The sequence below is a fragment of the Olea europaea genome, unplaced genomic scaffold, assembly GCF_002742605.1.
Source record: "Olea europaea var. sylvestris unplaced genomic scaffold, O_europaea_v1 scaffold773, whole genome shotgun sequence".
Lineage (NCBI taxonomy): Eukaryota > Viridiplantae > Streptophyta > Magnoliopsida > Lamiales > Oleaceae > Olea > Olea europaea.
The window spans coordinates 104293-130323 of NW_019266149.1; the positions used below are offsets into that span (position 1 = coordinate 104293).

At 33.4% G+C, this 26031-nt stretch overlaps 3 protein-coding genes across 8 annotated transcripts; all 3 read left to right on the plus strand.

Annotated features, from left to right (window-relative positions):
- The first annotated feature begins 6964 nt into the window (after positions 1–6964).
- On the plus strand, positions 6965–7602 carry LOC111391300. Its single transcript, XM_023016495.1, has 2 exons — positions 6965–7150; positions 7381–7602. The coding sequence occupies exons 1-2, from the start codon at positions 6965–6967 to the stop codon at positions 7600–7602; spliced, it is 408 nt and encodes a 135-aa protein (XP_022872263.1).
- A 5468-nt stretch (positions 7603–13070) lies between these two features.
- On the plus strand, positions 13071–16580 carry LOC111391287 (MATH domain and coiled-coil domain-containing protein At3g58270-like). 2 transcript variants are annotated; one of them, XM_023016459.1, is made up of 6 exons: positions 13071–13213; positions 14039–14101; positions 14476–14593; positions 14672–14832; positions 15451–15614; positions 15702–16580. In XM_023016459.1, exons 2-6 carry the CDS (start codon positions 14095–14097, stop codon positions 16398–16400), a joined length of 1149 nt encoding a protein of 382 aa, XP_022872227.1. In that variant the 5' UTR covers positions 13071–13213; positions 14039–14094; the 3' UTR covers positions 16401–16580. The 2 variants fall into 2 exon arrangements, with proteins under 2 accessions (XP_022872227.1, XP_022872228.1); XM_023016460.1 differs by having other exon boundaries at positions 13072–13213; positions 15732–16580.
- Positions 16581–20144: 3564 nt separating this feature from the next.
- Positions 20145–26009, plus strand: LOC111391289 (MATH domain and coiled-coil domain-containing protein At3g58270-like). Of its 5 annotated transcripts, none has more exons than XM_023016466.1 (7): positions 20145–20262; positions 20595–20643; positions 23399–23461; positions 23838–23938; positions 24034–24191; positions 24842–25005; positions 25093–26008. In XM_023016466.1, exons 4-7 carry the CDS (start codon positions 23907–23909, stop codon positions 25777–25779), a joined length of 1041 nt encoding a protein of 346 aa, XP_022872234.1. In that variant the 5' UTR covers positions 20145–20262; positions 20595–20643; positions 23399–23461; positions 23838–23906; the 3' UTR covers positions 25780–26008. The 5 variants fall into 5 exon arrangements, with proteins under 5 accessions (XP_022872234.1, XP_022872229.1, XP_022872230.1 ...); XM_023016461.1 differs by having other exon boundaries at positions 20148–20262; positions 23838–23955; positions 25093–26005; XM_023016462.1 differs by lacking the exons at positions 20145–20262; positions 20595–20643 and adding an exon at positions 21390–22433 and having other exon boundaries at positions 23838–23955; positions 25093–26005.
- Positions 26010–26031: the final 22 nt, after the last annotated feature.

Below are 26031 nucleotides of genomic sequence, written 5' to 3' on the forward strand. Positions count from 1 at the left end.
TTTTTCAATATATTTGCCTTGAACATTGATCACCTATTTATAGGTCTCAAACGTACTCCATGAAGTGGTACCAAAATTAAATGAAAGGCCACCAAAATTCATATTGCAACGGCAAAAATCAACCTGTTTATTTGATGGCCTATGCGACCACAGGCTGAAATGAAAGGCCACCAAAATTCATAGTTGATCCCCCTGCATATGTCCAGGCGACCGCAGGCTGAAATGACCTATGCGGTCGCATAATAGTATAATTTGGCCTTAGTTTCACTCTTTCATTCCTTGATTTTATTGATTTTGAACAACAAAATACAACAATCCCCCACTTATTCAAAATTCAATAAAATCTCATATTCAAAATATACAATACTCATGCATAAGAATTAGATGTCTTTCGATTTGAATCTAACCATAGTGTGATTCATATAAGTAGTAGAGCCAGAATCAAAGGTAGCGTTAAAGATTCAAATCAATTATTCCATGTGACAATTCAGGTAAGAACACACACATAAGTATCACGCATTCTCAAGTTCCTCAAACTCGCTTAGTGCTTATATGGCTTTGCACTTATCTAATTCGACAAAATTTTAAGAGAGAAACTCTAACTCTCTATTAAGGCGGCAACACCTCAAAGTTTATCTAGGTAAAGTTCTTCCAACATCTTTGTTACTTTTAGAGATAATTGTACTTAACACCGAACTTTATTAAGAGCTTGAAGCTCAACCCTCATTACAATAACAACCAACATTAAATAATTAATATAGGCTTATTGCAGATTTTACAATGTTGAGACTATCCACATATCGAATGATTTGTTATTACTGTTCGCGAGCGTACGAGATCGTTGTACAAGAAATAGAAATAGTGAGTTTCGAGTTTATCGTTCCCACGAGGAATAAGGTTTAAAATATAGTTCAATAGTTTGTATTAAATTTGAGTGAGCAGTGACAAAAAAAAAGAGTGATTTTGTGGTTGTTTATACTACTACGAATATATACTAATAAAGCAAGTAAATTTTGGTTTTATCGAATGTGAATGCCTGTATTGGATTCATAATTCTCCCTATTTCTATTTATTTCAATTATCAATTAATAATCTAGTTAATTTCATGTATTATTGACAACTGATAACACTAATATGTTAAATGTCATTTTCCAAGATAAATCAACATATGGTTAATACAACCAGATCCTACTCCTAGTTCGAATTCATATGAAAATCATGCATTTTTGTTAGGTTATCTACATGATTGCACATGTCATAGATATTATTCCTAATAACTATTATTCATGTGTTGATTTTGTCGCGTTCTAAACTTATTGTGAATATTCCTACACTACAACAAGTAACTAACTATTCAATTAATGGCCAAACAATTAAATAGTGCAATGAGAATACAAAATCAATTAAGAAGTAGCAAGAAATATCTAAATTAAAGTTTTAAATTGAAATAAATAGAAATATGGTTCATCATTCATCCAATACAATAAAAAAAAAACCTAGTATTCTAATGATTAAATTATACAAGAAATATTTAAAAAATCACTCGAAAAGAAGAAATAATGAAGAAAGTGTTGAAATTCAATTTCTTGGCTTGAATCTTAAAAATGGATGAATATTTTTTAGTAAACTTGTATAATCTGCATTGATCTTGATGCTCAGCCTCGTTCTTTGCTTCCAAAATACGTAGAATATAGAGATTTTTCGGTCTAAGGAAAGTCCCTTACATTTTGGCAACTCCTAATATAAATAGGGCACCAAAAGATTGTATACCAAAAGTTTTCAGAATAAAATAAGGAAACAATTTTTTCCCGAAAACATTTGGTATGTATGCAGAGTACACGTATTCTGGTCTCTGGAATGGATTTTTGGAATCTCGAGTACGCAAGGCCTGTAGGCCTATGCTTAAGTAAAATACAATTTTTTGCCGAACTTTCTCACGTGTGTACTTTGATCATTTTCAACAAATTCTCTTCCCATTGACTTATCTTCAACTCCATTTGAATCTTGGCATTCTTGAATCATCATTTTGCAATCTGACTTAACTTTTAAAATATTACATTTTAGTCCCCAAACTTTGTATTTGATTCGACCGAGCCATTTTCTCTTGTAATCTTGTTTCTTTATCTTCCAATTGAATCATTGACATTTTTTATCTTCAGTTTGTCATCTGTCTAATCCATGGATTTTTTGCAATTTAGTCCCTAATTTTAGGTATTTTTCATTATTTTTGCATTCATTTCTCCAGTTGTTCATCAAACATAGAGTTTTACCTATTTGACACAATATAACATGAATTAGGCTATTTTTCAACAAAAGAACTAAAAAATATATTATTATCTAAAGCCCCAAATAAGTGTATAAAATGCACTTATTAATTACTCTTTGAACCCGTGGATTACTTGTTAAATAATGACAGGTAGGATTGCCATAATTGGTGGACCTTTTTATTTTAAGAGTTTCAACCACATTCTACTTGAAGTAGAAGTTACTAAATCTCTATTTAGAGGTTTAATTAAAGGATCTGCATACATTAGACTCCCTATAACACTTGCATACTCCAATTGAGCAACTTCCCTTCCATCACTCTTCATAAGTTTTGAACTTAGATCAATAGGGTACTATATTCTCTTATGTTCAAATGCTTGAACTTATTTATCGCATTCTTAATATAATGTGATTGATTTAAATTATAACCCCACTAGTTTTAGTAGCTTTGATACCCAAAATGGTATTCATTTGTCCAAGATCCTTCATCTTGAATGTGAAAGATAGAAACTTCTTCATTTCTTCTATTCCATATATGTGATTACTTATAATCAACATATCATCAACATATAAACAAATAAATATCACATAATCTTCACATAATTTAGAATACATACACTTATCCACATTATTATGTTTAAAGCCAAATGATATAATAGCTAAATCAAACTTTTCATGTCATTTCTTAGGTGCTTGCTTCAAATCATATAAAGATTTCACCACCTTGCACACCTTGTGTTTATTTTAGGGCAAAGCAAACTCTTCAAGTTGTTCTATATAAATCTCATCATCGAGATCCCCATTCAAGAAAGCCATTTTGACATCCATTGATGAACATACAAGTCATGTATATAAGCCAATGTGAATAATATCATGATTGATGTTATTCTAGCTACAGGTGTATAAGTATCAAAATAGTATATTCCTTCATTTTGTTAATAACCTTTAGCTACTAGTCTAGCTTTAAAGATATTAAGAGAACCATCAACATTATATTTTCTTCTAAACACCTGCTTACATCAAATATGTTTGGATTTGGGTGGTAAGTTGACAAGTTCCATTTCAACTTTAATTGCTTCTTTTCAAAAGATATTATCACGAGAAGCCATAGCCTCTCTACAGGTCTTAGGATCAGTTTTCACTTGTAGAACAAAATGAATTGTTCTTACAACGTTATTCTCACTTTCCTCTACTAAGTAAAATGAAATAAGTTGAGAGTCTACTTCATTCGATTCCAACGACTTTTCAATTCGAGTTCTTTTGCCTTTTCAAGGTTCACTAGATTCATTAACACCTTTAAAAGCTGTTTCATCTTATGTTCTACTAGAGCTTGGAATTTCATTATGAACTTCCCTTAATTCATTAACCGAAGATAGTGAATTCTCAAAGAGCTCTATGTCGCTGGATTCAATAATCACATTGGTCTCCAAATTCAACAATCTATATGATTTGCTATTACTAGCATATCCAACGAAGGCACATTTAAAGCCTCTTGGTTCATCCTATTTAGGTTCCTATTCTTACAATAGGCAAGAGATTCCCACATTTTGAAGTATCAAATGCCGAGTTTTCTTCATTTCCACAATTCGTAAAGCGAAACCTTTGTAAATTTTGAAGGAATCTCATTTAGTATTCTATATGTACTTAATAATGCTTCACCGACAAATTGAATGCAGCTTAGCATAATTTAATATGGCATTTATCATTTCAACTAAATTTCTATTTTTTTTAGCTAAACCATTTTGTTCAGGTGTCCTAGGTACTGAACATCGATGGACAATACATTGTTATTCACAAAACATGTTAAAGTCACTAAAAAAGTATTCACACCCTCTATCAATTCTTAATGTTTTTATTTTCTTACTTAAGCGATTTTTTACTTCATTCTTAGATGTTTAAAACATATCAAAGGCCTCATATTTATGTTTTATCAAATAAACACACACACATATATATAAATACCTATTTCCATCTCTAATTAACATGCCATTTAATTCACATATATCCTTTTGAATTAATTCTAGAATGCTAGAAGTTCTTTTCACACTTTGATATGGCTTCTTAGCCATCTTAGATTTTGCACATGTTTTGTATTTAAACACATCATTTTCGTTGTATGAAATTAAGTCACATTTTAACATTATTTTCATATTAATTTACTTATGTGACCTAGTCTAGCATGCCATAAAGTAAAAGAATCAATAATATAAGCAAAATCAACTTTATTAATATTCATCTTGTCAACAGTACATAATTTGACCATTCCTTCACGAGAATATCCTTTACCAACAAATTTCTCGTTTAGGAATAATACAAGTTTACTGGACTCATAAATACATTTAATGCCCCATTTACCTAATAGATTTCCACTAACCAAGTTCCTATTCATGCTGAGAACAAGCAGCAAATTGGTCAAGGTAACGATCTTACCGGAAGTGAAAATGATCTCTACACTTCCTTTTTCAACCACCTTGGAGCGGACTTCACTACCCATTTGAATCTCTTGATCTCCATCAACTTTATGATAAGTTTTGAACAACGATTTATTATATGATACATGTATGGTTGCACATTTATAATACCATAACCTAGGAACCTTTTTCATGACAGTATTAATTTTGTTTACGGTGACCACAATGTTGTCTTCCCTGATGGAGTTCACCTTTCCTTACGAGTTATTTCTTTTCCGGTGTCGACATTTCTTTGAATAATGTCCAAATTTTCCACATACGAAACTACCACCTTTGGTCTATTTCTTGGACTTCTTAAAGTGTGGAAGTGAAAATGATCTCTACACTTCCTTTTTCAACCACCTTGGAGCGGACTTCACTACCCATTTGAATCTCTTGATCTCCATCAACTTTATGATAAGTTTTGAACAACGATTTATTATATGACACATGTATGGTTGCACATTTATAATACCATAACCTAGGAACCTTTTTCATGACAGTATTAATTTTGTTTACGGTGACCACAATGTTGTCTTCCCTGATGGAGTTCACCTTTCCTTACGAGTTATTTCTTTTCCAGTGTCGACATTTCTTTGAATAATGTCCAAATTTTCCACATACGAAACTACCACCTTTGGTCTATTTCTTGGACTTCTTAAAGTGCCTTGAAGGCTTCTTTTTGTTGGATTTGTTAGACGCTTGGTCTTTTCCAAGGCATTGGCTTTTGAAGTGCCTTTATAAGAATTTTCATTCTTATCCCTTACCTTAGGCTCTTCTTCATTGCGAAGATGTTTCTGCAATTGTTCCAAAAGTAATCTTTGGAACTATGCATTATCTTCTTTTGATATCACTTCCAACTCTAGGAATGTTATCAAGAAACTTAAAACCAAAATACTTTGAAATCAAAACTTTCTTGGTACCTTTTTCATCAGCTTTGTGCTTACTTTCCAAAGCGTTCTAGATTTCTTTTTGTAGAGGATGTGTTGTTGTAAAGATCATACAATCGATTGGACAATGCATTGAGTATATGGTCACGACGTATGAGTTCATCTTCTTGGCACTCCTGTCTTTCTATTTTTATGGCATCCGTCTCTCCACTTATTGGTTCTGGTAGCGGCGCTAATTTCGAATTTAATATTTAGAAAATTTTAAGCGCCGTTAATAAAAACTTCAATTTATCTTGCCATCTTGTGAAGTTGGTTCCATCAAAGCGATCTAGTCAAACAAGATCTTGATTAATCAATTTGATTGTCACCATAGCGATTTCATTCTCCATTGTGCAAAATATCACTTGACATTGTTGGAAAATATGTCTTTCACTAGAGAGAAATGGAGAAGAAACAAGAATAAAATCGAGAAGAATATAGAAATGGAAGGTCCGAACACGGTATCATTGTCCTCAAACGATATTTGCCCCCACTTGGATTAAAATTTGGTGATTATAGGATTTTCGACAAATAATTTATAGGAATAATCAAGCTTTATCAAGGATTCAACACTCAATCACTTAGCGTAATCCTTCAAACTTTGAGAACACGAAGGAAATAATTGAATATGAAGAAATAAATTGACAATCTTTATTTTATGGAATCAAATGCTTGTTCAAGAGTGAATTCTATATGTTCTTTTTTATATATTTGCCTTGAATATTGATCACCTATTTATAGGTCTCAAATATACTTCAAAAAGGGGTGCCAAAATTAAATGAAAGACCACCAAAATTCAAATTGCAACAGAAAAAATGGCCAGTTTATTTGCTTTATACGGTCAAATAGGTCAAACCTATGCGACCGCATAGTTGATATAGTAACAGAAAAAAGAAAAAAACTACCACCTGCACGTTCATCAATCAAATCCACCAATTATACACATAAAATTTTCCCTTACCCTTTTTCCATAGACTAAGGGCACCTTTGAATCTAGAAATTATTTGAAGGATAAGCTAGGAGCATGTTGCATTTTGTTACAAATTGGACACAAAAATGGTATTCAAACTCCAAGCATTTAAGGTATGGTGTTTTGGCACTTTTGTAATGTACCAAATTCAAGAAATGTGAATTTTGGCCAAATCGAGTGGGGTTTCTAGGCCATATTGTTTCAGGACGAGGAATTGAAGTGGATCAATTCATAGTTGAGGTTGAGACCAATTGGCCGAAACCTACAAATGTTGGAGAAGTGGGGTGTTTTCTAGGTTTAGCCAGCTATATTGGCGATTTATTGAAGGATTTTCCAAGATAACGGGTCCTATGACACAGTTGACTCGAAAGGGTACTAAGTTCGTATGGTCAGAGAAATGCGAACAATGTTTTCAAGAGTTAAAGGACATGTTCATATCTGCACCAGTGACTATCCATGATGGTTCAGAAAGCTTTGTAATTTACAGTGATGCATCTAAACTTAGTTTAGGATGTATTTTGATTGAACATGGAAAAGTGATAGCTTAAACAATATAAACAGAATTACCCAACACATGATCTCGAACTAGCAGCGGTGGTATATGCCTTGAAGATTTGGCGCCACTACCTATATGGGAGCAAGTGTGAGATCTATACCGATCACAAGAGTCTCAAATACTTCTTCACCCAGAAGAAGTTGAATATGAGACAGTGACGATGATTAGAATTAGTGGAGGCTTACAACTGCACTATCTTGTACCATCCAGGTTAAGGCTAATATAGTAGCTGATGCGCTGAGTAGAAAGAAAATGGGACAGTTATTAGCACTATGTACAAGACAAGATCATTTAATCAGAGATTTTGAGAACTCGAGAATTGAAGTATTAAAGTCACCAGTAAGGAAATCGACACTATTAGCAAGCTTTACTGTGAAACTAATACTCAGGGATAGAATAGTGGCTGCTCAGAAAGATGATCCCCTTTTATGAAAAGATCAGGGTTGATGTGGAAACTGAGAAGAGGAAAGGATTTAACATAGCCCAAGATAAAGCCCTAATGTTTAAAGGTTGACTGTGCATGCCAAAAGATGAAGTATTAAGGAATGAGATTATGATTGAAGCTCACTCTGCTCCTTACGCTGCTCACTTAGGTGAAACCAAAATGTATAAAGAATTACTTAAAACATTTGAGAAATATGAAATGGAAGATAGCTTTGTCTGTGTCCAAATGCATGGTTTATCAACAGGTGAAAGCTGAACATCAAAGGCTGTCTAGTCCGTTGAACCCCATTGACATACCGAATGGAAATGGAAAAAGATTGTAATGGATTTTGTCGTTGGTTTTCCTAGATTAATGAGAGGTCATGATGCAATCTGGTGATTGTGGATCGATCAACAAAATCTGCTCATTTCTTACTAGTTCGGACAACCTATAACTTAGAACAGCTTGCACAGATTTATGTCAGAGAGATTATGTGACTTCATGGTGTTCCGGTTTCTATCGTATCAGGTAGAAACCCGAGATTTACTTCAAAGTTTTGGAAAAGCCATCAGAAAGCTATGGGTACCAAGTTAACTTTTAATACTACATACCATCCTTAGACTAACAGACAATCTGAACGAACTATCCAAGTTCTTGAAGATATATTGAGAGCCTTATCCAATGCTGTACTTGTGTTTCGCGGTGCTTGAGGCGAACTTCGAAATTTGGGCCCTAAGCCCTAAGTCGTCGTAAACAATCCCTTTTTTAAAAAAATAAAATAAAAAATTAGAAGTTTATGGAATTAAATTTGTTAACTTAAATCAACAATAAAACAACAAATAAATTTTTCGGTGTTCCTTCCTTTTCTTCTCATTAAAGTATTTATTCATTTATCTAATCTAACTTCGAATTAATGCCTCTACTCTTTTTTCTCTCTCTCTCCGTCTCTCTGTTTTTTTTAGCTCCAGATGCAGATTTAGGAGCCATGGTATTTGACTCAAGTCACTTGTTAGCTAACAATTATTGAAAAGTGAAAAAAAGCAAAGGCAAAAAATGAGCTGTAGGGATCCCAAAGCAGTCCATAAATAATATCCCAGCAAAGGCCATAGAACAAAGGCAAAATGAAAATGATAAAATCTTTATTTTCTTAACTCTCAATTTCTATTTTTATTACTTGGGATTGGGACTAAACTTGGAATAACCTCACTATTAATCATTTCCATGTAAGAAATAAAAATCTTGGTGACTACAACATCCTCTTCTTTAAGTGCCACTCCACCACTTTTCTGTGAACAAACAATATCTTGTGGAGTGACATCCTTAAAATTGTCTAGTTACTCCTCGAGAATAGTATACTCATTACAGAACTGATATAAATCTCCTCGGTGAATTCGAAGGATCAAGTCCCTGATTCCTTTAATTCTAGGTCTAGAGCTGTCTCAATAGTTTAGATTATTGTGTCATCTAACTTCCAATCTTGTGAAGGATCATGTATATGAGATGCTATCTCTAGATAATTATTTGCCTTCAATAAGGCATCTACAACCAATAACTCGATTGCCTTTCGAACTAGCAAGTATCATTTCCTTTACTCTTTCTATAGCCTCAGATTTCTATTTCAATATGATGCACATCCACAATATGATCCACCACATCTACAGGCATTTGCTCATGAGACCATTCTGATCCCTTGTGAATCATAGGAAGAAACTCATGTTCAAACAAGTGGCTAAAAGCCCCAAGGCCTTCATCATGCAAAAGTCCAGTAAGTTTTCCTTTGTCTTTATGGATTCAATCATAACTAAAGGCTCTGTCCAACTACACTAAAAACAAACACCCTTCTTCTCTCATTTATATTCAGCTAAAAGCAAAATTAAAACCTTCTTGAAACCATTTGTAACTTTTTAAGCAATTGAATTGCTTGTATAAAATTAAGCCAATGAGCCCTATTCAACTTTGAAATGAAATAAAAACCTTTCACACTCTCTTCTTCTGCTGTAGAGTTTTGCCATCAAAATAGTCCATTATTTTTTCTCCAAATTACATTCGAATATTTTATTAAAAGTTAGGAAAATCAAAAATGCCTTCAGAAGATTCAAATTTTCAAATCAATGAAAAAAGAGGAATTTATAGATGAAGTTGAAGAATAGAGCATAGCATCAGATTTTGGAAACCACAAGAAGAAATCAGCCAATAACATTATAACAGCAATTATACCCAAAATCCCAAAATAAAGGGAAGAGAAAAGGGAAAAAAACTGAAATACTATATTATGTGCAGGAAAGTGAAAGAAGGAAGAAAAATAAATTTAGATTTTATACATAACCTAAACAAAAAGGAGCGGTCAATTGAGAGGTGGATTGTTGACGGTGAATCGGTGAGGATGGCCACCACATTAGCTCTGACCACCATTATTGAACATGTAGGTTTTGCCGTTGATTTCTCGGAGTCTAGAGGTCTTTTCTTTTGAACGCATGGGCATAGTGGGTTTTTTCAAAAAAAAAAAAATTAAAAGGTGAAAAAATGGGCCCCCTAAAATTATGGGCCTGAGGCGGAGGCCTCTTGGGCCTCCCATTAGGTTCGGCTCTACCTGTATCCTAGATTTGGGTGGTAAGTGGGAAGATCATTTGCCGTTAGTTGAATTTTCATACAACATAGCTTTCAAGCCATTATTGGCATGACACCGTTTGGATGGGTGACGATGTCGTTTGCCATTATACTGGGATGAAGTTGGTGAAATGAGAGTTTTAGGTCTATAATTGGTCGAGAAGATTGTAGAGGCTATATATAAAATTAGATCAAGAATTAAGACTGTACAAGATTGTCAGAAGAACTATGCCGAAAAAAGGAGAAAAGAGTTGACTTTCAAGGTTGGCGAGAAAGTATTTCGCAAAGTGGCACCGATGAAGTAAATACTACGATTTGGAAAGAAAGGAAAATTGAGTTCTAGATTTATCGGTCCATTTGAAATTCTTGAAAAATTTAGAAATGTGGCATATCGTTTAGCATTACCACCCAAACTATTGGAAGTGCATAACAAATTTCACATTTCTATTTTGAGAAAGTATACACCGGATCCTAGCATATGGTGAATGTTTGATCACTGATGTCCAGAGTGATATGACATACGAAGAAGTTCCTGCAGCGGTTCTAGAGAGAAAGGACTAGGTTTGGAGAAATCGAAAGGTTTCACTAGTCAAAGTCTAGTGGGATAAACATGGTGAGGATGTGGCAACTTGGGAAAGAGAATAAGACATTTTAGCCAAGTATCCCGATCTCGTTAATTAAGCAAGTTAAATTTCGAGAGCAAAATTATTTTAGGTGGGCTCTTGTAGCAAAAAAATAAAAGAAAAAAGAAAAACTACCACTTGCACATTCATCAATCAAATTTATCAATTATTCACATAAAATTTCCACTTACCCCTTTCCCAAAGACTAAAGGCACCTTTGAATCTGGAAATTATTTGAAGGATAAGCTAGGAGCACGTTGAATTTTGTTACAAATTGGACACAAAAAAGGTATTCAAACTCCAAGCATTGAAGGTAGGGTGTTGTAGGCACTTTTGTAAGTAAAATGTGTTGTTTTGATTTGCATTAAATGAGTCATTGTGTTACTCATGAGAAAATGGAAGCACCCTTTGGGGGGTTTATATAAGATATGAAGAGATGATTTTTGGTACTTGAAATGGGTCATTAAAACCTAAGAGTAAGAGGACTGCCTAATGACCGGTTTGCTTTGCAAAATTGACGGTGATACAATTACTAAAGTTTGCATTTCTAGAAAATATATATTTTTTTCATCATTTACATAATTTTTCCCTACTAAGTATTACTTGTGGTACTCATCCCTACTATACTTTTTCAGGTTAACTCGAGGCATGGCAATGGTTTTGCATAGTGGTAAGTGCTCAACGATTTGAAATGTTTTTAACTTTCTAGTAAAATTTTCAGTTGCGTAAATCTCTTATGACCACTTAGACGATGATTTTAAAAATGCTTAAATGTTTATTTCATATAGTTTTTTTAATTTTCAGATTCTGTCCCCCTACTTAAAAAATGGCATAATTTCGGCTATGGTGCATGTTTTAGAGTGAAACCAATGGGCTTTGAAAGGTTTACAAGTTTTCTAATAGTGGTCTTTGGAATTACCTTAAAATATTACCTAGAGTAAAAGTTATGTTCATTTTGGTAAACTGTGTCGGGTCAGTTTCGAAATTTCTGTCCAGCATAGTTGAGAAATATTTTTGAGCTTCAAACATTATCGTCGAGACCCCAATTTATTTTATATCTATACGTATTTGAATGTAATAGTCTCTGCTAAAATTTCATAAATTTTGGTCAACGTTTGTTATGTCAAACATTTTTTTTCTTTCCACTGATGCGTAATCGATATTTGCTGAATTTTCGTCTGATGTTTTCCTAAATCAGTTTACACCATAATTGTCTGAATCTATATGGACAAATATCTCCTAATATATTTTTTTGATATATTTCAAACCCCAAGAATTTTCTTATTTTCAATTTGAGTTGGTTAGCGTTAAAGGGCTCAAACTAAGAATTTTTTTAACACTTCGAGTTCTAAGAATTTGGGGTGTTACAGTTGATCCCATGGCAGGGCCTTTAGGCCTTGTATATGTCAATGCGACAGCATGCTGAAATGGTCTATGTGGTCGCATGGTAGTATAATTTGGCCTTAGTTTCACTCTTTCATTTCATACTCGATTTTATTGATTTTGAACAACAAACTACAACAAAAAAGAGAATAACTTAGCAAGTCTCCACTTGTAAGTAAGCCTATCAAAGCCAAAGCAGAGTCTTCTTTTAGCATTTCTTTGTCTCCACTCCAACAAAAAGCATCAAAGTAAGCATTTATTAAAGAGCCTATGAGAGAAAACACGTCTGGTCATTTTGCTCGAAACTACCCCCATGGATCAAGAACCAAACGATTTGAGTACCCATTTGATAAAAAAAAATTATTTTTGTTTCTATTTTTTTAAAAAGAGTTTTACGTGGTATGAAAATTATTTTCTAAAAGAATTTCCTCTTCTGAAAGAATTTTTTACCTTTCATTAAAAACTTTAATAAAACTGTTTCATAAAAGTAACACTTTTATAAAATTTTCAAAAGCAACATTTAGGTCTCAAAATTCCTGTTTGAAGTGGCAAACAATGGGAGAAAATATAATTTTAGTAAAAAAATAGGTGAGTCTTGAGCCGTCTTGGGCGAGTTCGTGGGACAAGCCGAGTCATACTTCATTAGATAAAGGTGATATTTTAGTTTCATGACTAAATAAGTCATAAAAATACTTTAGTGATCAATTTGATATTTTGCTTGAACTTCAGTGGCTATTAGCAAATAAACTCATGGCCTTCACTTTCCTCAAAAAAATTAAAGGGCATTCAGGAAATGTACAGAAACTATAGGGAGTGAGTCGGGGAAATTTTGGCTTTTTTTAATCACAACATGGGTCCATATGTGTGAGATTTCTGGCAGAATTCTGTAGAACAGTTTCTGTGTAAGTGGAAATGTTCAAAGTTAAAAGGGCGTTCAAGAAGAAGGGTTGAACACTGACTGGACTTCTCATCAACATAGTACTGAGTAGACACAGAAGAATTTTTGGTAAAGATCATCTTTTTATCCTTCTGTTTTCTTTGGCTATTTTGGGATTGTACAAAACCCTGTACTTTGGAGGTTTTAGTGAGATAACAAGAATGTTTTTTTTATGTGTGTGATTTCTCTTTTATTAGGATTTACTAACACTTGCCAGAGTTTATTTTGTGTATTGGTCTCTTTAGTATCATGGTTTTTGATCTTTACTGTTGAGAGAGGAAAATTTGGATTTTTAGTTTTATTCTTGTTTCTAATAACTCGTGATCAATTATTTTTTGTTTGGGTTTTATGCTTATCAGGTTTTTTTCCTTGTTATAATGATGTGGCTAAGCTTTTTGCTGTCTTCATTCCTTTATCTTTTTAGTTCTATGGATGGCTAATTGCTTTTGCTTTGAAGTCGATTAAATGGTACTAGTTCAAAAGAAATTAATTTGCTTAGGGCATGAAAATTGTCATTGTTTGGTACAAGAACAATCGTGTATGAGCACAAAAAATGGTGGATTTTGCATGTACTAGTAGCATAGGTATATGGCCACATCTGATATCTTCGTAGTTATGCCTTTCGATTTTTATGATTTCCATTATTTGTTTATATGTCTTAGGCTTTTTGTATTTCATTGAGCCCCCATGCTTGCTAGCTCCTAATAATTACACAAGGACGTTACATAGAGAGAATATTGAAGAAATTAAAATTTTATTCATTGTGCCTTTCAGTATTGTTCATTAATATATACCAAACATGCGCTCAATGCTGTTCTTTCAACTACTGTTTTTGTTGTTGTTGTTGTTATTATTATTATTATTTCTTTTCTCTTTTTCTTCTATTATTTGTAGCACAAGATTGAAGAAAGGGCTAGTTCTGCATTCAGATTTGGTGGAGCTCTTTAAATATGGGAGGTAAACTGGCATATTGTCTCTCATTTTATCTTTTACAAAGTAGTCAATTTCTCATAGCTGAACTTGTGTATTATTGGTTTGTGGAATTTGTACATCTGGCTAAAATTAAGCCCCTGTTTGGTGGAGATTTGAATTATATTTTTAGTAGATTTGATGAAGTTGATAATATATGTGGTTGAAAGTTGTGAAACCCATGAAATATGTTGTTAAATTTTAATTTTTGACTTTAATTTAGATTAAAATCTGAATTTTAATGAGTACCAAACAGGGGCTAAATGTAGGCAGATGAAGATATATGACCATTGATATATCTGTTTTTTATGTTATCTTTCCTTCTCCATTTATTGGTTATCCTGACTCAAGATAAGTTGCAGAAAATAAGCAATTGGAGGATGGTCAGGATATAAGATACACATGGAGGATTAGGAATTTCTCTAGTTTAAATGAATCCAAGATTTACTCTGGAATATTTGAGGTCAGCGGATGTAGGTGGTATGTCTTGATACTGGAAACTATTTTTAATCTTGCAAATCCCAATGGTAGATGAGTTTTATATTCTTACTTATGCAGGAGGTTATCGGCATACCCAAAAGGATGTAATGTTAAAGAACAATTGTCTGTGTATCTTGAAGTTGCTGATATAGATAGCTTACCAGATGGATGGAGTAGAACAGCCAAGTTCTCTATAAATCTGATTAACCAGACGGATAGCACGAAGTCTATCACGAGAAGTAAGTACTAACGCATTCTCATTAGGATGATACTGGAAATATGGAATCATTTTCCTTTTACATCCATTAACTTGTGTGGGACAGATGTAAATTAAGCCCCTCTTTGTCTTCCTTTAAAACAAAACTTTTAATTCTGATAGTAATTTTCAACTATTCATTTACTTAATAAAATATTTTACATATAAAACCAAAACTTTTTCTCTAATTTTTAACCACACATTCTTTAAGAAATCACTATTAAAAACATCATTTTTTTCCCCTCAATAATGGCCTTTAAACATGGGCTAACTGGTTTGGAATTCTGGAATTTTGTTTTAAGTTCAAAACTATATTCTCTGTGGATCTTGGATGGGCAAATTGATACGGACTTTGTTATTGATGCACATGAGTAAATGATTGGTTAATTCATGCAACAATTTTTGTACCCATTGTCAAGCAAAATGCACGCACTCGGATGGAGAACACAACATTCTATAATATGCCTATAATCATGATCTGGGTGCCAGTCTTGAAACAGTTTGTAGTTAAGTTTCAATCTTCGACATATGAAGATTCTTTATTGTATAAGCCAGGAAATAGAAACTAAGCAGAGTTCGGCTCTCTTTTCCACCCATGCAGAAACAGATCAACAATTCAAAAAGGAGGATCCTGACTGGGGCTTCGCCTCCTTTTTTCATCATAGTGAACTACATAAACAAAATGGTGGTTATCTCGTTGGTGGGACATGTGTGATTGAAGCTGAAGTGTCCGTGACTGATGTCTTCCCTGTTTCCACAGATGAAGTGAGTTTTAATTTTTATAAATTTGTTAGATCTCCACGTCTCAAGACTTGATTCTTATCTTGATTTCTGGTTGATTGTTGCAATCAGCCTTCTGATTCTTTCGTTCCTATTGATCAGAGCATGAATATACTGAGTGATGCAGAATCTATTTACACCAAGGCTGAATCCCTTCTCAAGTCAATATCAAAGGAACCAACTCGTTCAGTACCCGATCCGACAAGTACAGTACCTTCGTTTAAAGACCATGCAGTTGCTAAAGGACGCTTTAACAAGCTGATTTCGTTTCCTTTAAATGATTTGGTCGACTCGGAGCATGAAACTGCAATGATAGAGACTCTGTCAATACTTGGTGACAATCTCTCTTCGTTTTCTGATGACCAGGCAGAACAAATTAAGCAGCTGAAAGCTGATTTCCCCATAACTAAACAGAAGTGGAGAGACTCGGTTCGAGTTAAGTTCAATTGTGAACGTTCATTGTCCATTTTTGAGAAAACCAAGAATTTGCTCGAAGTTTCAGTCAAAAACGAAAATGGAATAAAGACTGAACTGGAAGAGTTGAAGAACAGAGAAAACGAACTGAACGTAGAGCTCAAGAAACTTCAAGATGATAGCCGACGGCTCGTGATGGAACGGTTAGAATTATCAAAGCAGACACAACAAATTTATGCTTTTGCTGAGGAGCAGGCTGGCAAAATTAAAGGCACCGAGGAGGAGATGAGTGCAGCAAACAAGAATTTAGAGGATTTGAAATCTAACTGGGAATCCATGAAGTCTCTCTTAGTTTAAGACTGAGCTTCTGGACCTGCAACATATAAATATAGTGTGGATTTTGTGGTGTGGTGTGGTGTGTTGATGCGGTGTTGTGTTGCTGGTTTTCTTTGCTTTTGTTTAGTGTTCTGTCTCCAATAAATATGGTGCAAATAGTTCTGCTTCCGTTGGAATTCTGATTGCATCAAAACTTTCTGCTTCCGTTGGAATTCTGATTGCATCAAAACTTGTACTTTAATAAAGTGTTGTTGTAATTACTTTGTTTTTGTTTGTGTTTTCTTTCAACTTTTTATTATTTAAATACTTCTCTTATTTGCAAAAATTTTCACATTTAATTTTTTTTCCTAAATTAATGTGCATTGGTGATTTTTAGAACTTTTTCAATATGTTCAAGTTGGTGCGTAAACTTTTGTATTCATTAATTTTATTCCTTCAAATTACAAGGACGTTCAATTTCGTCCCCCATTCCAGATTTATGTACGCCTCTAGTCCCTGAGCTTCAAACGTGCATATATTTTATCCACAACTCTGAATTGTAACATATTTTTGTTCTGAGCTCGAAATTAAGGTATCTTACCAATAAATAATAATCATCATTTGCTCAGTAGATTTTTGCACTCATTTCTTCATCTAAGTTTTTTTGTCTCGCATTGTTAGGTCTTTTTATGCTCCAATACATTTCTTGTTGAATCAATAATCTCCAAATATGTGGTTTAAAATATTTGAGAGGCACTTTCTCTCCCACACAATTTAAAAATCATTTTTTCATAAATTTCCTGTAATTTTATACATACATTCCCCAAAAAAATAATTTTTTAAAAAATTTCTGCATACCTAGATATAAATAATAATACTTATAATGTGTTAATTCCATTTATGGTTACTAAATTTTTAAATAAATATAACGTCAATGATCGATAATTTTTTTCCTTATGGATATTAGTTACTCAATTTTCTAATTGTGACTCTATACAACGTGTCATTAAATAGCATTATTTATTACATCAATTCAATAAAATAGAGTTAGAAATTGATTATTAAACACATTCAATTATAAAATCCGAAGTGGCCTTAATTTGGGCTAGATTTTTGGAATTATATTGTACAATAAAATTACACTCTTTTAGCAACTATTTTTGATGAGTACGCATAATAAATAACGTCTATATATAGAAAGTACAAATTGACCGGAGTTAAGAATAACCCTGCCCATCTTATGAAAGTAGTAGTTATAGACAGTACGTGTTCGACAGTAATCAACATTACGTCTCATAGTAGTTATGGACAAGAGAACGAGTCACTACGATGTCCTAGCCAAAGCATACTTAAGGCATTAGAATCTAGTTTTCTAAAAAACATAGCCAAAGCATACATAAGGCATTAGAATCTAGTTTTCTGAAAAACATGAGCTTTAGTGCAATCACATTTACACAACATAGAAAGCTACAAAACTAAAATTCAAGCGAAGAGAGCTTTAATGGAAGCCCATTTAGATTTCAAATCATCCAACTTCTTGTTTACAAGATCCACCTCTGGCTCTTTGCCTTCAATTTTGCTAGACTACTCTTTGCCTTCTTGTGCAAGAGCATAAACTTGCTTTATCTGCTTCGATATTTCTATCCTTCCTCCTTCAGTTGTCGACTTTTGCTTTTAAGTCCTTCCAGCTGCATCTCCAGTTCATTTTCTCTGTTATTCAACTCCTCGAGTTTAGTCTTTATTCCCTCTTCAGTTTTGACTAAATCTTCCGGCAAATTGTTGGTCTTCTCAAAAGTAGACCAGATATGCTCGCCATTGACCTTAACTTGAACAGAGTCTCTCCAATCCTGTATAGTTGAGGGAAAATTAGCTTTCAAACTCATAATTTCTTTGGCCTGTTCCTCCAAAAACAAAGAAAGGTTGTCTCTAAGGATAGACAAGGACTCTATCATTACAGTTTCATGCTTGGGATCGAACAAATCATGTAAAGGAAATGAAATCAGTTTGTTAAAGCATCCTTTTGCCAAAATTGCATGGTCTTTGAACATAGGCACTTCACGTGTAGCATCAGATACTGAGCTGAACGATTTTCTAATTCTTGGGTATGGATTTGAGAAAGGATTCAGCCTTGATGTATACAGATTCCACGGAATCAACAGGAACAGAAGTATCCGAAGGCTAACCACAACAATCACTTAAAAAATCAAACTACGAACCAGGCAAATAAAACATTAGATCGAACAAAATTAAAATTCTAACAAAAAAAGAACTGAATTTTTAGATTATGTCCTCCTACTTAAAAATGGCATAATTTGGGTTATGGTGCATGTTTTAAAGTGAAACCAGTGGGTTTGAAAGGTTTACGAGTCTTCTAATAGTGGTATTTGGAATTACCTTAAAATATTACCTAGATAAAAAGTTATGCCCATTTTGGTAGACTGCGTCGGGTCAGTTTCGAAAATTCTGTCTAGCATAGTTGAAAAATATTTTTGAGCTTCAAACATTATCAACAAGACCTCAATTTTTTTATATGATATATGTATATGAATGTAATAGTCTCTGCTAAAATTTCATAAGTTTTGGTCAACGTTTTTTAGGTCAAACATTTTTTTTTTTTGGCTTTCTGTTGTTGCGTAATAGGTATCTGCTGAACTTTTGCCCGATGTTTTCCAAAACCAATTTACACCATAATTGTCTAAGTCTATATGGACAAATATCTCCTAATATTTTTTGATATATTTGAAACCCCAAAATTTTTTTTCTTACTTACATTTTGTTTTTGTTAACGTTAAAGGGCTCAAACTAAGATTTTTTTTAACGCTTCGAGCTCCAAAAATTTGGGGCGTTACAGATGATCCCATGGCTGGGTCTTTAGGCCCTGTATATGTCCATGCGACCGCATGCTGAAATGGCCTATGCAGTCGTATAGTAGTAAAATTTGGCCTTAGTTTCACTCTTTCATTCCAAACTCGATTTTAGTTTCACTCTTTCATTCCATACTCGATTTTATCAATTTTGAACAACAAACTACAACAAAAAAGTGAATAACTTACCATGTCTCCACTTGTAAGTATGCCCATCAAAGCCAAAGCAGAGTCTTCTTTTAGCATTTCTTTGTCTACACTCCAACAAAAAGCATCAAAAGTAAGCACTTATTAAATTGCTTATGAGAGAAAAACACGTGTGGTCATTTTGTGCGAAACTACCCCCATGGATCAAGAACCAAACAATTTGAGTACCCATTTGATAAATTTTTCATTTTTGTTTCTATTTTTTTAAGAAGAGTTTTACAAGGTATGAAAATTAATTTCAAAAAGAATTTCCTCTTTCGAAAGAATTTTTGAACTTCCATTAAAAACTTTCACAAAAGTGTTTCATAAAAGTAACACTTTTATAAAATTTTCAAAGTAGCCTTTAGGTCTCAAAATTCCCTTTTGAAATGGTAAACGATGGGAGAAAATATAATTTTAGTAAAAAAAAATAAAAATAGGTGAGTCTCGAGCCATCTTGGGCGAGTTCGTTAAGCCGAGTCATACTTCGTTAGATAGAGGTGATATTTTAGCTTAATGGATAAATAAGTCATAAGGAAACTTAAGTGTTCAATCAGATATTTTTCTTGAACTTCAGTGACTATTAGTAAATAAACTCATGGCCTTCTCTTTCCTCGAAAAAGTTAAAGGGTGTTCAGGAAATGTACATAATTTGCAGGGGTGAGTGGGGAGAATTTTGGCATTTTTTTATCACAACATGGGTCCATATATGTAAGATTTCCGGCAGAATTTTGCAGAACAATTTTCTGTAGAAGTGGAAATGTTCAAAGTTAAAAGGGCGTTCAGGAAGAAGGGTTGAACATTGACTGAACTTCTCATCAACAAAGTACTGAATAGACACAGGAGGATTTTGGGTGAAGATCATCTTTTTATCCTTTTGTTTTCTTTGGCTATTTCAGTAATGTGCAAATCCCGGTGATTTGGAGGTTTTAGTGAGATAACAAGAATTTTTTTGTTTGTGTGACTTCTTTTTTATTGGGATTTACTAACATTTGCCAGAGTGTATTTTGTGTATTGGTCTCTTTAGTATCATGGTTTTTGATCTTTACTATTGAGAGAGGAAAATTGACGTTGACAAAATTAACTAAAGTTTGCATTCTAGAAAATATATTTTTTGTTCATCATTTACTTGAGTGTTCCCTACGGAGTATTACTTGTGGTACTCATCCCTACTATAATTTTTCAGGTTAACTCGAGGCATAGCAATGGTTTGGTATAGTGGCAAGTGCTAGACGGTTTGAAATGCTTTTAACTTTCTAATAAAATTTTCAGTTGTGTAAATCTCTTATGAACACTTAGATGATGCTTTTAAAAATGCTTAAATGTCTATTTCGTCTAGTTTTTTAAAAAATACATCGCATGTCAACTATAATTTAGAAATGTTGGATTGACTATGCATGAAGTTTAATTACTGCTGAATTGAATTTTCAGATTTCGTCCTCCTACTTAAAAATGGCATAATTTGTGCTATGGTGCATGTTTTAGAGTGAAACAAGTGGGGTTTGAAAGGTTTACGAGTCTTCTAATAGTGGTCTTTGGAATTACCTTAAAATATTACCTAGAGAAAAAGTTATGTCCATTTTGGTAAACTGTGTCGGGTAAGTTTCGAAATTTTTGTCCAGCATAGTTGAGAAATATTTTTGAGTTTCAAACATTATCGTGGAGACCTCAATTTTTTTATAAGATATACGTATATGAATATAATAGTCTCTATTAAAATTTCATAAATTTTGGTCAACGTTTGTTAGGTCAAACATTTTTTTTCTTTCCGCTATAGCTAACCGGTATTTGCTGAATTTTCGCTTCTACAACATAATTGTTTGAGTCAATATGGACAAATATCTCCTAATATTTTTTTGATATAGTTCAAACCCCAAAATTTTTCTTATTTACAATTTGAGTTGGTTAACTTTAAAGGGCTCAAACTAAGTTTTTTTTTTTTTTTTTTTTTAACACTTCGAGTTTCAAGAATATGGGGTGTTATAGTTGATCCCATGGCAAGGCCTTTAGGCCCTATATATGTCCATGTGACCGCATGCTGAAATGGCCTATGTGGTCGTATAGTAGTACAATTTGGCCTTAGTTTCACTCTTTCATTCCATACTCGATTTTATTGATTTTGAACATAACTACAACAAAAAAGAGAATAACTTACCAAGTCTCCACTTGTAAGCAAGCCCATCAAAGCCAAAGTAGAGTCTTCTTTTAGCATTTCTTTTTCTCCACTCCAACAAAAAGCATCAAAAGTAAGCACTTATTAAAGAGTCTATGAGAGAAAAACACATGTCTGGTCATTTTGCTCGAAACTACCCCCATGGATCAAGAACCAAACGATTTGAGTACCCGTTTGATAATTTTTTTATTTTCGTTTCTATATTTTTTTTAAGAATATTTTTACGAGGTATGAAAATTAATTTTTGAACTTCCATTAAAACCTTTTATAAAAGTGTTTCATAAAAGTAACACTTCTATAAAATTATCAAAAGCAGCCTTTAGTTTTCAAAATTTAATTTTGAAGTGGTAAAGATGGGAGAAAATATAATTTTATTAAAAAAAAAAATAGCCGAGTCTCAAGCAGTCTTGGGCGAGTTCATGGGACAAGCAGAGTCATACTTCGTTAGATAGAGGTGATATTTTAGTTTAATGACTAAATAAGTCATAAAAATACTCTAGTGATCAGTTAGATATTTTGCTTGAACTTCAATGACTATTAGTAAATAAACTCACGGCCTTCACTTTCCTCAAAAAAGTTAAAGGGCATTCGGCAAATGTACAAAAACTGCAAGGGATGAGTAGGGGAGATTTTGGCATAATTTTATCAAACATGGGTCCATACGTTTGAGACTTTCAGTAGAATTCTACAGAACAATTTTATGTAGAAGTGGAAATGTTCAAAGTTAAAAGGACGTTCAGGAAGAAGGGTTGAACATTGACTGAACTTCTCATCAGCAAAGTACTGAGTAGACACAGGAGGATTTTGGGTGAAAATCATCTTTTTATCCTTTTGTTTTCATTGGTTATTTCGGTAATGTGCAAATCCCTATAATTTGGAGGTTTTAGTGAGATTACAAGAATGTTTTTTATTTGTGTGACTTCTCTTTTATTGGGATTTACTAACATTTGCCAAAGTGTATTTTGTGTATTGGTCTCTTTAGTATCATGGTTTTTGATCTTTACTGTTGAGAAAGGAAATTTTGGATTTTCAGTTTTATTCTCGTTTCTAATAACTTGTGATCATTTAGCCCCCGTTTGGCCCCCATTTTCTGAAAATGAAAATGGGTGGAATAGCATTTTTTTTTAAAATGAGTGATTGAAAAAGAAGAAAAAGTTTTCGATTTACGTATAATATTATTTTACGGAAGATTGTGTAGTTTAAAATAGGAGAGATAAAAATAAAATGTAACGTAATTCAATTTAATAGGGGCCAAATGGGGGCTTATTTTTTGTTTGGGTTTTATGCTTATCAGGTGTTTTTTTCCTGTAATAATGATGGGGCTAAGTTTTTTGCTGTCTTCATACCTTTATCTTTTTAATTCTGTGGATGGCTACTTGTTTTTGCTTTAAAGTCTATTAAATGGTACTTCAGTTCAAAAGAAATTAACTTGCTCAGGGCATGAAAGCTATCATTGTTTGGTCCAAGAACAATCATGTATGAGCACAAAAAATGGTGGATTTTGCATGTACTGGTAGCACATGTTTGTATCCACATCTGATATCTTCGCATTTTTGCCTTTCGATTTTTATGATTTCCATGATTTGTTTATATGTCTTAGGATTTTTGTATTTTATTGAACTCCCATGCTTACTAGCTCCTGATTTTTACACAAGGACGTTATATAGAGAGAATATTGAAGAAATTAAAATTTTATTCATTGTGCCTTTCAGTATTGTTCATTAATATATACCAAACTTGCGCTCAATGCAGTTCTTTCAACTACTGTTATTATTATTATTATTATTTCTTTTCTTTTTCTCTTCTATTATTTGCAGCATAAGATTGAAGAAAGGGTTAGTTCTGCATTTAGATTTGGCAGAGCTCTTTAAATATGGGAGGTAAATCGGCATATTGTCTCTCATTTTATCTTTCTACAAAGTTGTCAATTTCTCTTAGCTGAACTTGTGTATTGTTGGTTTGTGGAATTTGTACTTTTGGCTAAAACTAAACCCTATTTGGTGGGGATTAGAATTATATTTTTAGTAGATTTTGATTAAGTTGATAAAATGTGTTATTGAAAAGTTGTGAGGCTTATGAAATATGTTGTTAAAATTAATTTTTGTCTTTGACTTAAATTAAAATTTGAATTTTAATGAGTACCAAACATGGGGTAAATATGGGCAGATGGAAATATATGACCCTTGACATATTTTTTTTTTTATGTTATCTTTCCTTCTCCATTTATTGGATATTCTGACTGAAGAGAAGTTGCAGAAAATAAGCAATTGAAGGATTGTGAGGAGATAAGATATACATGGAGGATTAGGAATTTCTCTAGTTTAAATGTATCCAAGATTTGCTCTGGAATATTTGAGGTCAGTGGATGTAGATGGTATGTCTTGATACCGGAAATTGTTTTTAATCTTGCAAATCCCAACGGTAGATGAGTTTTATATTCTTACTTATGCAGGAGGTTACTCGCTTACCCAAAAGGAAAAGGTGATGAACATTTGTCTTTGTATCTTGAAGTTGCCAATAAAGATAGCTTACCAGATGGATGGAGTAGAACAGCCAACCTCACTATAATTCTGATTAACCAAAAGAATAGCACAATGTCTATCAAGCAAGGTAAGTAGTAACGCATTCTCATTAGGATGACACTGGAAATATGGAATCATTTTCCTTTTACATCCATTAACTAGAGTGGGACAGATGTATTGGATGTCAAGTCATTCTGTGAATATGGAATTTGTTAAGCCCCTCTTTGTCTTCCTTTAAAACAAAACTTTTAATTCTGATAGTCTTTCAACTATTCATTCACATAATAAAATATTTCACATGTAAATTCAAAAATTTTTCCCTAATTTTTAACCACACATTCTTCCAAAACTTTCACTTTTCAAAACATCATTTTTTTTTCCTCAATAATGGCCATTAAACATAGGCTAACTCGTTTGGAATTCTGGAATTTTGTTTTAAGTTCAAAACTAATATTCTCTGTGGATATTGGATGAGTAAATCGATGCCCGTTTGTTATTGATGCACATGAGTAAGTCATTGGTTAAAAGATGCAACAATTTTTGCACCCATTGTCAAGCAAAATGCGCGCACTTGGATGAAGAACACAATATTTTATAATATGCCTATAATCCCGTTCTGGATGCCAGTTTTGAAACGTTTTATACTTGAGTTTCAATCTTCAACATATGAATGTTCTTTATTGTGCAAGCCTGGAAATAGAAACTAAGCAGAGTTGGCTCTGTTTTCCACCCATGCAGAAGCAGAACACCAATTCAAAAAGGGAGATAGTGGCTGGCGCTTCGCCTCTTTTTTTCCTCTTAGTAAACTACATGATAAAAATGGTGGTTATCTTGTTGATGGGACATGTGTGATTGAAGCTGAAGTGTCCGTAACTGATGTCTTCCCTGTTTCCACAGATGAAGTGAGTTTTAATTTTGATAAATTTGTTAGATCTCCACGTCTGAAGACTTGATTCTTATCTTGATTTCTGGTTGATTGTTGCATTCAGCCTTCTGATTATTCCGTTCATAGCGATCAGAGCATCGATTCAATGAGTGATTTAGATGATGCGGAATCTATTTCCATCAAGGATGAATCCTTTCTCAAGTCAATATCAAGGGAATCAACTAGTTCGATTGAAGATGTCGCAAGTTCGGCAAAAAAGCGCTTTGACAAGCTGATTTCGTTACCTTTAGATGATTTGGTCGACCCGGAGAATGAAACTGCAATGATAGAGACTCTGTCAATACTTGGTGACAACCTTTCTTTGTTTTCTGACGACCTGGCAAAACAAATTATGCAGTTGAAAGCTAATTTCCCCATAACTCTACAGAAGTGGAGAGACTTGGTTCAAGTTAAGGAAAATTGTCAACATTCATTGTCCACTTCTGAGATAACCAAGAATTTGCTCGAAGATTCAGTCGAAACCGAAAAGGGAATAAAGACTCAACTGGAAGAGTTGAAGATCAGAGAGGAGGAGCTGAAGGTACAGCTAGAGGCACTTCAAAATAAGAGCCAACGGCTCGTGAAGGAACGGTTAGATGTATCAAAGCAGACACAGCAAATTTATGCTCTTGCTGAGGAGCAGGCGGGCAAGATTGGAGGCAAAGAGCAAGAGTTGAGTGTAGCGAACAAGAATTTAGAGGATTTGAAATCTAACTGGTCATCCATGAAATCTTTCTTCGTTGAAGGCTGAGCTTCTGGACCTCCAACATATAAATATAGTGTGGATTTTGAGGGGTGGTGTCGTGTTGTGTTTCTGGTTTTCTTTGCTGGATGTTGAGGGGTGGTGTGGACCTCCAACATATAAATACACTTTGTTTTGGTTTGTGTTTCCGTTCCACTTTTTATTTAAAGACTTCTCTTATTTGCGCAAATTGTCACATAAACGGATCCAAATAATAACCCCAATTTTCAGAAATTGAGTATTTTTGCGAAATTAATGGTG

What these genes read in the sequence shown, in the direction of transcription:
- LOC111391287 (XM_023016459.1), top strand. An exon ending in GAGGTCAGCGGATGTAGGTG is followed by an intron (nt 14,594 to 14,671) that starts GTATGTCTTGAT and finishes TTACTTATGCAG; the next exon opens with GAGGTTATCGGCATACCCAA. An exon ending in TCCCTGTTTCCACAGATGAA is followed by an intron (nt 15,615 to 15,701) that starts GTGAGTTTTAAT and finishes TGTTGCAATCAG; the next exon opens with CCTTCTGATTCTTTCGTTCC.
- LOC111391289 (XM_023016461.1), top strand. An exon ending in CACAATGTCTATCAAGCAAG is followed by an intron (nt 24,192 to 24,841) that starts GTAAGTAGTAAC and finishes CCACCCATGCAG; the next exon opens with AAGCAGAACACCAATTCAAA. An exon ending in TCCCTGTTTCCACAGATGAA is followed by an intron (nt 25,006 to 25,092) that starts GTGAGTTTTAAT and finishes TGTTGCATTCAG; the next exon opens with CCTTCTGATTATTCCGTTCA.
- LOC111391300 (XM_023016495.1), top strand. Translation starts at nt 6,965, where the DNA reads ATGACACAGTTGACTCGAAAGGGTACTAAGTTCGTATGGTCAGAGAAA. An exon ending in TTTTGATTGAACATGGAAAA is followed by an intron (nt 7,151 to 7,380) that starts GTGATAGCTTAA and finishes TGTACCATCCAG; the next exon opens with GTTAAGGCTAATATAGTAGC.